We start from the raw sequence: 16,354 nt of genomic DNA, 5'->3' as shown, positions 1-16,354 counted from the left end.
TTGAAAAAAAAAAAAACCTGAAAGATTATTGAAGAGGTGCTTGATAGATTCTGAACCGCCTCAAATGTCAGATTTCCTCTGATCTCAGCATGAGCTACCATTATCAGTATTGCTTTGTATTAATTACAGTGACCTCTCCTAATTGATGTATTAAATGAGAGGGGGTCTTTAAGTCTTTTGTGCCCATCTTATCTTGAACAAAAATGGGTGAGACTGGAAAGTAAATTTCCACAGCGTGGAGAAGGGTAAAAAAAAAAAAAAAGGGTGGGGTACAGATTGAGTGAGCAGCACCATCATGTCAGGAGCCTCGGGGGAATACAATGGGAATAAATGAAAATAAATGGATTATCATAGCCCTCCAGCTTTATAAGTGGATGCTTCCAATGGAGGGTACTATGAAGTGTGCACTCATTTAAAGGGTGTGAAAGGGTGGTGCTGGGCAGTTCATGAAAACCCATGGCCCCTCTCGCCAGTGGAGACTAATTAAAAAGAAGAGGAAGGTGTTGCATGGTGGGGAAGGGAGCACCCACTTATCAAAGTGGTTCTGAATATGATCAGGGCCGAATTGTTGCTGCTATCGCAGACAGATTACGATTTTATCAGACTCGTAACATGCTGGATTCCGATGGCACTTGATTGCTTCTTAAATGTCAGCCTGGATGAGTCATATAGGCTTTGGCAGGGGGGGAGAGAGAGAGAGAGAGAGAGAGAGAGAGAGAGAGAGAGAGAGAGAGAGAGAGAGAGAGAGAGAGAGAGAGAGAGAGAAAGGAAGCCGGCTGATAGACATGCTGGATGCAGAAAGAGGTAGAGGCAGAGAGGGAGCGATGGGGCGGCTGGGTGGAGCATGTGGTGCACATGGGGGTGGAAAGAGTGGACAAATGCAAGGAAACGTGGGGAATGAAGGCTCAGGAGTGGAGGTGAAACGAGGAGGAAAGATGCGAGGTGTGGGGGGAAGGTACAGGGAGAGGCACGCGGGCAGAAAAACTCGGGGATGGAGCTGGAAATGTGGTGGCGATGACAGGAAAGCGGTGGTAGCTGGAGTAGAAAAGGCGCGAAGGTGGAAAAGAAATCAAAGAGGAGAGGCTGGAAACATGAAAGGGGGAAGAAGCCGGCACACTGCGGCCATGTGGGTGAGGCTTTTCCCACCGCTGCCTCGAGCGTGCACGCTTCACCACGGGGAGAGAGAAAAAAAAATCCTCCCAGGCCTAGCAGCACTTATCCTTCTGCCCCTGCTTTTGGAGCATAAATTAAAGCAGACAAGACTCGGTGGTCTCCTCGGATGGATGAGCACAGAGCATGACTTTCTGCTTTTAAAGTGTTGCTACTGGGTGCTGCCATTGTGGAGCGTTAAGTGCCGTTGAAACATCTTCACTCGATGGGAGTGGCTACTAGCGGCTAATTCGAGTCTCCCCTGTAGCCTCGTTCTCAGGCTTTATGCAGTTTTGCTGAAGAACACGTGCAAGTTCATCTGAAGTCCAGGCCATTCTTCATTTCAAGTCAACTGAAAAAAAACTGCCATTTAACTTAATCCCACCCATATTCTCACTTCCCCTCCTCCATGCCGGCTTCTTATCTTGGCACCTGTCTGTTCTTCTCCATCCTCTCGTTTTATATCTTTTAAAACCAAACTAGAATTTCTTGAGGCCAACCCTGCTACCTGAAAGGGGGGGATTACATCCTCCGCCCTGAGCCCTCCCCTCGCCACCCGGCGACAGCCAGAGCGTCAGCCACAGCCCCACATTTCCAGTTCCTGCTTGGACCAGCCCCACCCCTTCTCCCTTCCCTCTCCAGCACTACATCCAACCCTTGCCCCCTCTTCCCCCCCCCACCCCAGCATCCCCCACATGTCCACTTTCCCCTCTCCCGCCCCCTCCATCCCTTATCCGTCAGCCCCTATGAGATCAGCGGCCATTGCAGAGCCTTTGTTCGGAGCAGAGAGCCGGTTGTAATTGAATTAAAGGCTGCTCCAGAGGATGTAACGAGGCTCGCATATGGCTGCTTATTAGTTGCTGCGGAGCATTTTTTATTCCTAGTGAAAAAAAAGAAAAGAGAGGAAAAAAAGAAAGTGCACTCTTTGACATCGTCTGAGAGAGAGAGAGAGAGAGAGAGAGAGGGAGAGATGGACAGAGAGCTGGTGAGCAGGGTGCTGCTGTGGCAGCCACCACCTGAGCCCCCCTCTCCTCATCTGCAGGAGATAGCCAGCTAAAAGGGTGTGGTGCTCCGCTGTGCCTGCCTGAGAGAGAGGGAGAGAGAGAGAGGGAGCGAGGGAGGGAGAGAGAATGAGTGGGTAGCAGTTTGCTGACTGAGAAACGGCGTAAAAGACGAGAGAACGAGCAAGACGGCGATATGCAGCAGTTGCAGACAGCAGCCAGTCTTTGGTGTCTGGATGCTTCTTGCAGAGAATGAGAGTGAGAGAGAGAGAGAGAGAGAGAGAGAGAGAGAGAGAGAGAGAGAGAGAGAGAGAGAGAGAGAGAGAGAGAGAGAGAGAGAGAGAGAGAGAGAGAAGCAGACAGCCATTAAAATTACACCGAAGGGTTTCTGGAGAGAAGTGTCGATGCAGGAAGTGTGTGTGCCACCAGCAGGGAATCTCACCTCCTGACAAGTGTTGGAGGGGAGTTTCTCATTTTTATTCAACACAACCAATGACTCTATATTTTTAGAAATCGTGTAACTGCACTTTAAAGCGACTTAAGATGGAATACATCCATCAGCTGCACCTGTTGGGTTTGTGATACACGCCACCTGTAAAGCAATGCTTCACCCATCAAAACTGCAAATATCTCCTTAAATATGGCTCTCCCTCTTTTTGCTGGCGGGCGTTAGATTTCGAGGCTGGGCGGAGCTGCGAGGTGAAGAGAGATTCTCCAGTCTCGCCTGAATGAATAATATAAGAAAAATAAAGCCCATCATTCAGTGATAGCAATGCATGTTCTGTATGTGCATTCGCTGTAGTAATTCAGCCAGCGTTAAGCTCACTGTTCCAACTGTGTCTTCCCCTCCTCCTCCTCTTCCTCTTCCTCTTCCTCCTCCTCCTCCTCCTCCTCCTGAAACAAGTCCCTAATGGCACTCCGAACGAGGCAGTGGGAAGGTGGCGGATTGTTACACTGTGTCACCACTGAGTAAGGAAGAATGGGGGGATGGTGACGGTGTGTGTGTGTGTGTGTGTGTGTAAGTCGCTAAAGCCACTGACTGGGGTGTGGTTCTCACGACAATCGGTGCCCACCCAAGGACAGAGGCAGAGAGAGAGAGAGAGAGAGAGAGAAGGAGGGAGCAGACTGCAGCTGAGAGCCAAAAGCTGTAATAGACACATCCAGCCATCAGATAATATACTGATCACCATTTTAATGCCATTTATCACCTTTAGAGAGAGAATAAAGGAACAGACAGAAAGGGTTTGTCTGCTTTTGATTGACCCTTGTGCGTTTGAATAACCTGTAAGCTATTGTCCATTTAGATTCTGCACATGTCTGCTATGGCCACCATTTAAATGTTAACACTCTGATTATTGCACAAGGATTGCATAATTAGTTCATTTTGCAAAGATGCAAGGCCAGCATTACCACTCTGCAACACATTTTTGTGGACGATTTAAAAAAAAAAGAGAAAAAAAAAGGAAAGTTTCAGTGGTATCTATGGCAACCCAGACAGGCTGCACTCGAAGAGGAAACACTGCAGGCCGATTGTAATAAGCCAGTTGATTAACCTGTTAGTGCAAATATGTTGTCTCATTGCGAATTCGGCGAGGAGGTGCTCACACAGTGGCGGAGCTTCGCAGTGTACCTTGCGGTTCACCGTACCTTCGGGATGCGTCGCTCTATTTATGAATGAAAAAGTGTGCCGCACACACACTGAGCTGGAAAGCGCCTGCAGGAGGGAGACGTGATCGGAGTTTGATTAGCAGGAACAGGCTCTTCGAGAGGAATCTGCAACTCTGTTAAGATACCATGATTGCTTCGATACATCATACTCAACAAATGTCAACTAGTCACTCGTGCTGTGTTGCATATTACCGAGTGAGTTGGACATGACAGGCCCCGGGAGCAGAAATCACAGCTCAGCACTTTTCAAGGGTGGTGCTTGGGCGAATATCAATAATTGAAGTGATGATGCTCCACTTGTGGTCAAACCATGATGGTGAAGTTTCGTCCTGTCTTCATGAGATCATTTCCACTGGTGTTTTGTTACATTTTGACTCACAAACACACGTCCTGGTCTGTAAGAGTAAATGACAGCCCCTCTAATTCAAATAATGATGTCATATCCCCATATTCCCAAACACCCTCATCCATCGTCTCTCTCCTTCCTCTGTCTGACTCACTGCAAGCAGCCAGTAAGTAATTCTATTTAGAGTTTAAGTGCTTGGGTCAATTTTTGGGGGGCAATTGTGAGCACCCATGAGATCAGACACAATAAAAGCCCGATCATTCACTAGAGACTTACGTATGATTTGGAATAGAGGGTGTGGCGGCAGGGCTTTGTCTCCACACTGTCTGCTCTGGTAGCAGCGCTGTCCACACCTAATAGATTATTGTTAAATTATCAGCTGGGGTTCACAATTTAAAGGTGAATGTGACTGTATTTGATTTTTGCTCGATAATTCTTCAAAAACTAAGAGAATATGGGATTAGATGGTGAAAAGTCTCACAGTGCATTGCTCTGTTAGTTATGCAGGCACATCATCAGGAGCAACTTGAGCTTCAGTGTCTTGTTCATTGACATTTTGACATATGGGCTGGCTGAGCTAGGGATCAAACGGCCGATCAGAAGATTGGAGAACAACCTGCTCCACCGCACGAGCCCCAGCTGCCCCCGAAACAGACTGCTGGTGTGGAATTTCTAGAATTTGTGAAAATCACAGAAATGTATATACTTTAATGTTCCACATTGTGATGCATTTAAAATCTAATTATGAATAATATGTGACCGTTAATGATCACATGCATAGCAGGCGTATAAAAGGAGCTTTTTGTTTGAAGATCTTTAATAGTAACAGAATTACTATTGCAACAACACATCATCAGTAGGGTAAAACTAACCTGTCTCACGACGGTCTAAACCCAGCTCACGTTCCCTATTAGTGGGTGAACAATCCAACGATTGGTGAATTCTGCTTCACAATGATAGGAAGAGCCGACATCGAAGGATCAAAAAGCGACGTCGCTATGAACGCTTGGCCGCCACAAGCCAGTTATCCCACACAAGGAGAGATTTTTTATTGTTTAGAAATGTTATAATTTTAGTCAGTTTAATCCGTTCTGATGCTTAACTCATATGTAACATGGCACATGGTCAACTGTGTACATCAAGAAGTACAAACAAGTATTTTATACCAATGAAGCTTTAAATCTCCCCTGAAATTCTACCATCCACCCCAACTTAATCACAATGAGCAGTTCGAAAAAAAAATCTTTTAAAATTGCTGCAGGGAAACTGTGTTTATTAACTGCTCCAGGAAGGCCATGGGCAAAATTTACACCCTCAACCCAGGGGAATAAGGGTGGAGGAGGTGGTGACTACACCACCAACAGCTGCACCTTGGCCTCGCTCCTCCAATATTGCACTGACACACTGACCCTGAAGAAGACGTGTTGGTTTAGGGCCCGCGGGTCTTAAATCATGCGGGGCAGATGTGATTCCTCACACGGGCAGGCAGCTGTCCAAGTCAAACCTCATATCCAGTATAATGACACTATTAGAGTCAGAGGACCGGACAGATGGAGAGAAAATGTTTCCGTTCAGGTTTCTTGACTCTAAACAAGACGCTGCTGTTCGGTGTCACGCACTCCAAACATAAATGGACACACACACACACACACACACATAGCGCCGGTCCATCACCACCACCCACACCGCACCCCGCCGCTGCATCTCCACCCCGCCTCGGCCACGCTGATTGTTCGGCCTTATTTACGAGTTCCTATTGGTCCGCTCCCCTGAGGGGTCAGGTGCACTGCCAATCAGGGTGACATATAGTCTTTCATAGCGCCAACCAACAGACAGGGCCGTGATGAGTTAGCACTGTGGTTGTCAAGGTAACCTCTGATGGTTGGGAGGGGTATGGCAGTGAATGCAGAGGAGACTCTCGCAGGCAGCTCGTTCCCTAGCAGCCAGACGTGGAGCCGCTACTGTACCCACAGTAAAAGAGATTAGCCTTTTTTTCCTTTTCTGTATTTTTTTCTGGAAAGAGCTCGCATTCTGCTGTTTGTAATTTCGACGACATCATTAGCGGAGACACCAAGAGAGCATTAATGGATGCCATCTGAAGCTTTTATATTTAAGTTTAATTATTCACTAAAATCTATTATCAAGAGGACAATATCAAACTGACGGCTGGATTGAATCACCACAATAAATGCCCAGAGTCATTTGCCGCGCGCCAAAACCTACGATATTTGATTCACAAAAGCAGTAAATCTCCCCTTTCCAGTACATAAAATACCACAATGCTGTAAATTCCTGTTATTGTCATCACAGTCACTGGCTCCTGACAGAGTCTTGATACGCAGGGTGTTGGATTCTGCTATTTTCTCACATCTTTTTCATTTGGAGGAAGTGATGCTGCACAGCCTGCATGCTGCTTGACAATTTGTTTGCCTCATTATGCTTGTTCACTTTCATTTAAGGTGCACATTTAAGGCTTTTGATAAGTTCAACTGTGGCGAGAGGCTGTTTTTCCTTGATTTGTTTGCCTTTTCTTTTTTGAATGTACTGATTCATTTTGTTTGTCACTTTCAGTGCTCATCGTTCATTCCTTTATTTGATTTGATTTCTTTTCATTAGATTTATATGACTCATAGCACAACCCACTATTTGATGGACAGCTTTGGATCCAGTGACTTAAGGTAATATCACAGAATCCCTTTTCAATGTTACACTGTGTACTGTCCTATTCCTAACACTGTTCCTCATCCCGTCCCGCCCTCTAACACTAATCTGAACACATCCTGGAACCTTGACCTCATCTTTCCCAGCCTGTAATGCCCTATGAATGATTAAAAAAAGTTATGTCTTCTAAAAATAAAGTCAAATATTGTTTAACTCTTATACTTTTTTGTTTTCCGGCCTAAATAAAAATACTTTGGCATGATGTCCTGAGACGATCACTCTCAAGTTTCTTAGTACGACTTTAGTGTTGAGAACCAGTACAACCCATGCTGGTCCCCAGTGGACATACTCCTTGGTTATAGTAGATGCTAACCTGCTGTATTACCTACTAACTTGCAGGTGGAGAAAAATGAGGAGGCGGACCAGAAGATTGAGCAGGATGGCACCACCAACAAACCCGAGGACAAGGCCCACAAGGCGGCTACCAAAATACAGGCCAGCTTCCGTGGACACATAACTCGGAAAAAGATGAAAGATGGAGAGGAAGAGAAGGAAGGTGACAGTCCTGCAGCTGCAGAGGAGGCGAAAGAGGGAGGAGAGGAGGTAAAGAAGGCAGAGGGAGAGGAGGCACCTGCTCAGCAGGAGGAAGGTGCAGGCGAGGAGGCCAAGAAAGAGGAGGAGACGAGCCAAGCCAAAAGCCCCGTGGCAGACAAGCCCGCTAACTCTCCAGCGGCTGCAGCAACGTCTCCTGTAGCGGCGGCCCCGGCCGCTGCCTCTCCCACGGCCGCCGCCGCTCCCTCTGAACCCCAGAAAGAGGAGCCAAAGGTGGAGGAGAAAGCCGAGGAGAAGCCCAAAGAAGTGGAGGCTCCGGCGGCGGCGGCCAAGAGTCCCACCACGGCCACGGCCGAGGAGAAGAAGGAGGAGGAGAAGAGTGAGGAGAAGAAGGAGGAGGCCAGACAAGCCGATGTGCCTGCTGTCAGTCCGACAGCTGAGAAGGAGGAGCCCAACCAAACAAAAGGTAAAATAAGAATGCAGAATTTAGAAGAGCAGCATTGTCGGTAGGAAGAGGAGGAAATGAAAAATGCCAGCGTGCATGTGGATGCAGGGTCACTGAGTTCAGAGACCAAAAATAAATCCAGACACTTCCAGCAATCGAATAGTAATTACTAAAAAAAAAACCCAAAACTCATAAAGTAAAATTAGTAAGCCTTCCTGTAGTCTGCTTGGCAGGCACCACAGGCCATAACTGCTTGTTGAGTCTTTTGGATTTAAAGATCTTTGGCAGGACTCCACTATTCACCGGTTAACACAGAGACACAGCTCAATATTAGATTAGACAGCCTTGTATCTCAGCCTCTGCGAGATGGAAACTCCATACTGATGAGGCGGAGAGTGGAGTGGAGGCACAGGCCTGGAAATGATCAGCGCAGGTCAAGGATGTTGGACAATGTGATAATGCTATCATAAGCCGATCTGAGTTATTACTGAGAAGCCTTGTTGTGTCGTCTGCATAATGAAAAAGCAGAATGTTCTGTAGATCTCAGATGAGTTAGACGATAGTAGCGTTAAAATATTAACTTCCTGGAGTCATTTTTGAAACTGAAGCACTCATCGTGATGGTAAATGAAGGATCCCATTCAATTAGAAACCACAGTATATCAAAATATTTGATTATAGCATCTCTAAGTTGACCTTCGCTAATAGATTCTAAACTGAGCCACCATCTGACATCCAATTACAACAGAATCGTGGACCTGAGAAGAAAGCAGAAAGCCATGAAATTATTTTACACCATGATACAACACGCGCTTACTACATAAGGCTTGACACCAACTCATATGTCTGATCCAAAGCCTCTCAGACTAGGTCAGACAGGTAGTTAATGGAGCATGCTCAGTCTGGAGTCGGTGGGGAGAAAAAAAAAGAAAAAAAAAAGCTCACACACCAACCGAAGAACTACACGGAAAGTAGGTCACCTAGGCAGCTCTGTCTCCCTGTTGTCATAGTTACCACCTCGATGGGATGGCTGGCCTGCATGGAGCGGAGCGGGTATAACAGGTGCTCTGATTTAAATGAATGATTAATGATCCCTACTGGTCACGATCCACACCGGGGAAGTCTGTCATGAACAAACATCGCTCGACAAAGAACTGCTAATTAAGAATCCACTGCTGGCCACAATCTGCTCCACCAGCTAACTCACACAGCCAGTTAATATTAAAAACTGAGTCACCTGGTTAAGGTTTGTTGGGACACTGACCAGAGCCACATCCAGAAGGACACTGGTAACTCTGCCCTGACTGAAATATGTATGATATAGACTCTGCACTGCCGTGCACGGCACATGACACCACTGCACTTAAAGTCATCAAGTGTACAACCACGCATAGCAGTACATGTCACATCTAATAAGATGCTATACTTATACCACAATTAGTGCTTGAAGTAGTTAAAATACTCTTTGATTGTGAGAAATTTGAAATGTCACTGTATGTAAATGGCCAAATATACAGAGCCATGGAAATCTTATGTGATTCTAAGAAAGAGTAACGTCAGTACCCATACCTTGAGTTAAAATTGTACGACATCAGAGGGATGAGCAGAGAGATCACGCCTTATGAGTCTCCAGTACAGTTAATCGATATTGTTTCTTCATATAAAGTTGGACAATGTATCATCTACAATGTAGTTTTTTCAATTTATCAGTGTCATTTTTAGTTATGTAACTGATAATTAAATCTACATATGCCACCTTCACACCAATGCAGGTTCAAAGTCAACTGACCTACAATGCGTTTTTCTTGGATTGTGATGGGAAACTGAACGACCTGAAAACCAAAACAGGCTCAGGCAGAACAACTCCACCCAGAAAGCCCCGGAAATTCAGGCTCAGGCTGTTATTCTCTCTGTACAGCAAGAATGCTATACCCAGTAGACAGAGTTGCACCAAGCCATACCATAAGGAGCTTTTCAACAACGCTTGCATTGCCTCAGGCAACTCTTTCTCCTGGAACTCACTGCAAGCAAAACCATTGGGTGTTGATACAGTTTGCCGCTCTATTCAAAGACCACATTTTGCTTGCATTTGTATTTGTTTTGAAGTAGAAAAGTGCCCTGTAATTTGATTAATTAAGAGTTTGATTAGAGTTTGACATTAAGTAACCACAGGTAATTATCTATTTAATTAAAGAAGAGCAAAACCTTCCAGCTTTTGACCAACGCTCTGCTCAAAAGGCAGCTTTCCTTCACAGCGGTGCACATGGCACAGGGGACTCACACATCTGTGAAGAAGTCTCCATTCAAGCTGAATAATAATAAGAGGTTCGAGCCAATATGATTTGATTTGATAGCCTTTGAAATATAAGAAAGACAAATTATTTTTCTAGAGTGATGTTAAAAGAAGAGTGACAATGAAGATCTGAATGGAAACCGCAGCAGAGACATTTATAACAAGGAGGAGACAAACTCTTTTTTGATGATTGCACCAAGCCAACCAAGCCTTCATTACGTAATGCCACTGGTGCTGTCAGTTTTAATCGCATTGATCGCAATTTAATCGCATTGATCGCAATTAATCATGATTAATTCATGGAGAACTGTCAACAATTAACTTCTTTAAAGTTGAGATTAATTGCAATGAAGAATCTAATCCTCATAAATCAGTCCCAATGTCAGGAAAAAAAACACTATTATCCTCTAGTTCTTTTCTTTGACCCAATTGGCAGATCTCAATGGATTAATCGCGATTAAAACTGACAGCACTAAATGCCACACATTATGAGTTAGAGACTTTTGGGAACACAGGGACCGTACAGAAAAACGGTCAGAAACACCGTGAAACCTGTTCAAGCTCTTCTGCACCTCTGACAGAAGCCATAGGCGCCTCTACTCTGATTAGAGTCAACGGTGACAGCCAGATGTTTTGCCTGAGGTGTAGCATGCTGCGCTTATAAAGCAGTGAGCTGAAAGGAACAACAGGGCTCTTTGCTGTTTATGAATTATAGTTTGTAATGTTTTGGAAAATTTGGTGTGACCCATAAACTAAAGCAGTCACAACCTGTAGAAGTGAATGTCATCTGCATAGTGGGGTTGTGTAAAAGTGTGTCAATGGGAACACTGAGCAACTGAAAACAGGAGCACATCAAAGACACACTCATAGGTTATGTCTCAAGGCTCCAACAGACTGATTTGTAAAGAGTGATGTCTTTTATGTCAAAGGTGACATCTGTTAAAGCTACTCTGGTATACAAGAAGAACATTCTTTCAATACAGTATCAACTATATAGGAAATACATAAATAAGATAAACTGGGAATCAAGCTCTTGTTCTATTAGCTTTTATGTGCCGAGAGAAATATCCATTAAGGAAGCAGCTGGAGAATCTGGACGTGAGCCAACTTTTAACCCCCTTAAGAATTTGCTAACTGTTTTTTTTTTTTTTTTTTTTTTTTTTTTTTTAGTTAAGCATTATTGTCACTTTGATCAACACATATTTTTCTGTTGTATTTTAGTTAGCTGAAAGTCCCTGAAGCTAATATTAGTAGGCACAATGCAAAGAAATCCTTTTGGAAAAAAATCATTTTAGGTTCTCTTTGAAAATAAAGTCTCACTGTGATGTTCTCATTATTGTTTATCAAAACCTAATACATAAATGCACATACAACTCAAAACGTCAGTTTATTTTCCCAACTTAAATCTCTCTATGCAAATGTGGCAATAAGAACAAAAGAAAAACCCACACTGACATTTCCATCAGCAACAACACGGAGTGTGTGCTCTTGTTAGAAAAACCAGAAATGACAGACTTTGTCTCTGCAAATTGGGTGAAATCATATTTGCATCACACGGTTTAGTGGCTTTGGAGAAGGACCTTCTCAAGCCTGTCAGGCGAGCTAACAAGCTAATTAGCACTTACCTGGAAGATCTGCTGTGACTCACGCCGTCCTGAGTCACTCACACATTAGTGAGAGTGCTACCACTGACATGGTCGCCCCACTTCTCTTGTGTTGCACGCTCTCTGCCTCATCCTCACACACACACACACACACGCACACACACACACACACACACACACACACACACACACACACACACACACACACACACACACACACACACAGACACTCCATCACCCCAGTCCCCCATTGCCATGATGTCATCCTTTAATGTCTCCTCTTTCTATTAAAAGAGTGTGAGATCATCGCTGTGAGACGTCACCGCGATTCGACCACTTGAACGATGAGCTCAGTCACAAACAATGAAATAAACTTTACTACATTACTATAGTTCGTGCACCTTTTATTTACCAACAACAAATAAGGAAAAAACAGAAAACAAAATGACCCCCCCCCCCCAAAAAAAAAAAAAAAAAAAAAAAAAAAAAAAAACCCTTCAACCAAGACATCTAATTGCTTCGTAATGTTCCATGGACGGTTGTTCAGCAGTATTTTTTTCTCTCAGTGCGCCTACGTGAGGCTGTTATAACTGTGCTGTACCATCTAGGCATCGCACAGTATCAGATGTGACAGGCAGAGATGCTGCTGTTAGTGTTCATGGGTCCATTAGGAGCACTCTTCCTTTATTATTTACACACAACCAATGTGGGATTTCAGACGTGAGGTTGCATCTCCCTGAATGGCGCGCTCTCACTCTGAGTGGATCTGACATCTTGCGAACAACACTGAATTACACAGCTCCTTCAAAAGAAATTGTCCTGAATGAAAATACGGAACCTCTTCAGGATTTTCCTTGTGTGTGTCTTCTCACATACAGAGGGGATCATCTGGGTGAAATGTTTAATACATCAAAAGCAGAATCTGATGTATGAAAACCTTTGATGCTCAATATCCCAGAAGCCCCAGATTGTGCTTTATTATCCCAAATTCACAATGTAAAAACCAGCTCTCCACAGGCTAATTTTCCCTTTTCCTCTCTCCTCTCTCCAACCCACCTTTTATCTGCCATGCCCCCCTCCTCCGACCCCCTCTTTCTCTACCCACCCTTACATCTTCTTCTTCCTTCTGCCTTTTCATCCACCTCTGTCTCCCCTCCCCTTCCTCCAACACAGATGCTGCAGAAGAGTCTAAAGCGGAGGAGGCCGCCCCAGCTGACGCGGCGGCAGAGACCACCGAGTCCAAGGATGACTAAGGCGAAATCCTCTGGCCCTAACGAAAGCAGAATCAAGAGTACGAAGAATACCACGAAAACAAAAATCTAAAAAGGTTGCTCTCTGCCTTCCCAATGTGAGGGCAGTCCGTTTCTATTTGTTTGTCATTTTTTGTGTGGCAATGATTTTCTCATGTTGGGGGGAGTTTCCAGCGTGAAGTTTTTTGGCTCAAGCTAATACAACTAGGACCAGATGATGATGATGATGATGATGATGATGATGATGATGTTGACGATGACAATGATGATGGTGATTATAACACAAATGATTGTTATCTTACGGATGAAGATAGTGGTGGTGGTGGTGGTGGTGGTGGTGAAGATGAAGAGGTGGAAAATTTCTTTAGGTACATCTTCACTTGTAAGTGAAACAGTGGTAGAAGTGAAGCCCCCCAACTGGACATTCACACATTTAATGCATTGCCAATGCACTGTATTGTATTTGCATTGTAATGCACTTTCGTTCAACACTTTTTGCAAAAAATAGAAAAATAAAAAAACCCCGTTCTGCAGACGCACGCACAAAAAACTTGCAGGTTTTAAAATGCAACTCCAGTTTTCAGCACCTTACAAGTGCGTTGAGAACACAACAAACAGATAATACGCTGACACATTGGATGGATACCAGAATGTATAATTAAATGTGCGACTTGTCCAGTTGGGTAGCTTTATCCTAGATTTAAAAACTACACACAGGATGAGACTATTACTCTCTGTACTCTGCTTGAGTCATTCAAGCTCGGTTTACACCCCTTTTTACAAACTCTGTTTCCTCACATTCACAGTAAAGGACCTGTTGCCATTTCAATGACATGTTCATATAATAAATTATAGAAATCAACTATAGTATTGATGTAACTGGCTCTTACATATAACAATTTGTGTTCTGCCAACCAAACGTGAGAACAGTAGCATGAACCATCGAACCAGATGCATGATGGGAACTCTCCCTCTGAGAGGAACTTTTTCCGCAGTCACAAAAACTTAAGAGGTGTGGCGGCTTCTTTTTGATGTCTTTGGTGTTGTTATGACAGTTTATATGAATTGGAAAAATACTCTTCTTGCACTGATGTTACCAATTATAAAAAAAAAAGTTAAAAAAGCAAAAATCAAACGAGCAAATGAAGAAAAAAAACAAAAAAAACAATAAAAACTTTTCCTATGTTCCAGTGAGTGCAATGTCCAGTTTCAACCTTATCAAGGAGTTCAAACTTGTGAGAAAAAAAAACATGAAAAAAAAAATAAAAATGGTTTCAATGTCTGTTTTCAAAATAAAGCAAATGTGCCAATTACCATCATAAAGTGTGGAGTTTGTGGAGCTTGAGTTGGATTTTCTGCCGCTGAACTTTTCTCCTCTATAACTCTTCATTTTAGTCTTCTTTCCTCCCAGTGTAGCTACATAAGCCACAAAGCTGATTCTTGGATATGCCTCAAATTCCATGCAAATTTGGTAAAGTTGCAAAAGTCTGAAACCTCATTTCATTTCAGTTTTAAACACCAGCGGTGGACGCACAACATTTATACTCCCACACTGCCCACGGTCCTTGTAGATGTCGCATTGAGCTTTTGCACCTGTCCACTTCAAACTCCCACCACAATTTTGGGAAAATGTTAACTGAATGCGCAGCAGCACATGATCCAAATTCTGCCTTTTCCAACGGCTTTGAAAAATTAATTCTCCCTGCTTGTTGCCTCTTGATGCTTTCTGCCATCAAAAAGCAAGTAAAGCAACAAATCAACTGATGGTAGGTAAAATCTCTCAATTATGTTTTTATATTTTACATATCAACACAATTTTAACAAATTTGTAGCAAAGGATTGCTACTAACCCCACCGTGAGATCTCAGGTGCTTCAGACCTTCAACAGATCTAATGGGAATAGTACAAAAAGTCATGTCTGAGAAGAATGTGATAGTTTTGCTGTAGGGAGAGGTTTTTCTGGATATTCCAGAAAAACAGAAGACAGAAGTTGAAAGTGTTCCAATTTGTGGTGGAAATCATCATGATCTGTTAATTTGTTAGTATTTTATGTATAATTCTTTCACAAAAAATAAAACAACACCTTCTTCAATAGCTGGGTTTACTACAAAGTGCATCCGGAGAATGATGTCCCACTTTGCACATAATAGAATATAGAAAAGGACAACTGATATTCCATCATCTAGCCAATTTACATTAATGTCAGTGTATAATTAGGAAAAATGATTTGGGACCGCTTATTGAATGTAATATTTCATCAACAGAGACAACAACCTTCGATTTTTAAGACATGTCTTGGTCCTTATTTCTGAAAAGATAGATTGCTCGTTGTCTGTCCAGTTATTTTTGTAGTTATAGTCCTGTTCATACACATTGATAGAAACAGGCTACACTTCTGACAGGTTGGCCGTCCACCAAACAAAATAAGACACACCCAGTGTGGCAAACCAGATTGAACAATAATCTAAATATCTTTGGATTATCAGGTGAAAAAAAACCCTGCAAAACTGGCCTGGATGGAAAGGTTTTTCCATTTTGTCAAGGCAGAGTCATCTCTCCTGAATAAGGCAGAGTGACCTTTAAGTTTTACCCTTCAATTTATTTATGTTTTACACTTTTGGAAGATTCTTGGCAGACATTTATCGTTAATAGTTCCTTAGTCATAAAAATGACACAAGCTTTGGAATTTGAACCTTTCGCTGAGCAATTAGTGAAAATACTGGGACGCTCCAACAGTCTATAAGGTTCGCTGAAGTGTAGGACACGATTGTCACGATTATGCAAATGTGAACCTCGGTGTCACAGAAGTTGTGTGACCTTCAGAATAATGAAGCTGAGAAGAGTACAGTGTCTGAGAGAACACTCTATGAGTTGTTCTCTCTCGTCTGAGATGATTATATACTCCCATCTATCAACACTTTTTCACCGAGTTGCACTTAAAATTCATCTGTTTTTTTTTTAAAGCTCTTGGTTTGTTAATTTCTGTGGCATTACATGCCATTAAAGCTAAATCAAAATTAAAGCTCATGATGTTTGTGGGAGGTGAACAGCAGCACAGGCGAATGCATTACTATTCACCATTTCAACGGATGACACGTTGCTCATTTTGTTTTCTGTGGAAGATTCCAAGAGTTCTGAAAGTTTGAAGTTGTTTTTCTCACCTTTGGCCTCCAGTTTCCCTCATCAGCCACACAGTCACACTGATCAAGATGCAGGGAGGAGATTCGGTTCCTCTGAATGCTGTAATGATCTGGTATGTGGCGACACATTGTGGCAAATATTATTACTGCAGGACACTTTTTATTCATTTATTTTCAATTCATTTAAAAATGTTTAAATCGAAGATACCTTGGGAAATTGCCTGTTTAAACCTAATTTAATATACT

General features: G+C 43.2%; 1 protein-coding gene across 1 annotated transcript in view; it reads left to right on the top strand.

Moving 5' to 3' along the window:
• Positions 1-14,217, top strand: part of gap43 (growth associated protein 43) — a 31,131-nt gene extending 16,914 nt beyond the window's left edge. Inside the window, exons 3-4 of the mRNA XM_030108008.1 lie at positions 7,225-7,843; positions 12,892-14,217. Of these exons, the coding sequence (XP_029963868.1) occupies positions 7,225-7,843; positions 12,892-12,971 (699 nt within the window). The 3' untranslated portion in view covers positions 12,972-14,217. The remainder of the gene's footprint in view (positions 1-7,224; positions 7,844-12,891) is intronic.
• Positions 14,218-16,354: the final 2,137 nt, after the last annotated feature.

Source organism: Salarias fasciatus, chromosome 14, assembly GCF_902148845.1.
Source record: "Salarias fasciatus chromosome 14, fSalaFa1.1, whole genome shotgun sequence".
NCBI lineage: Eukaryota > Metazoa > Chordata > Actinopteri > Blenniiformes > Blenniidae > Salarias > Salarias fasciatus.
Note: the sequence above shows the minus strand (reverse complement) of the source record. Positions and strands in the feature narration are given on the sequence as shown.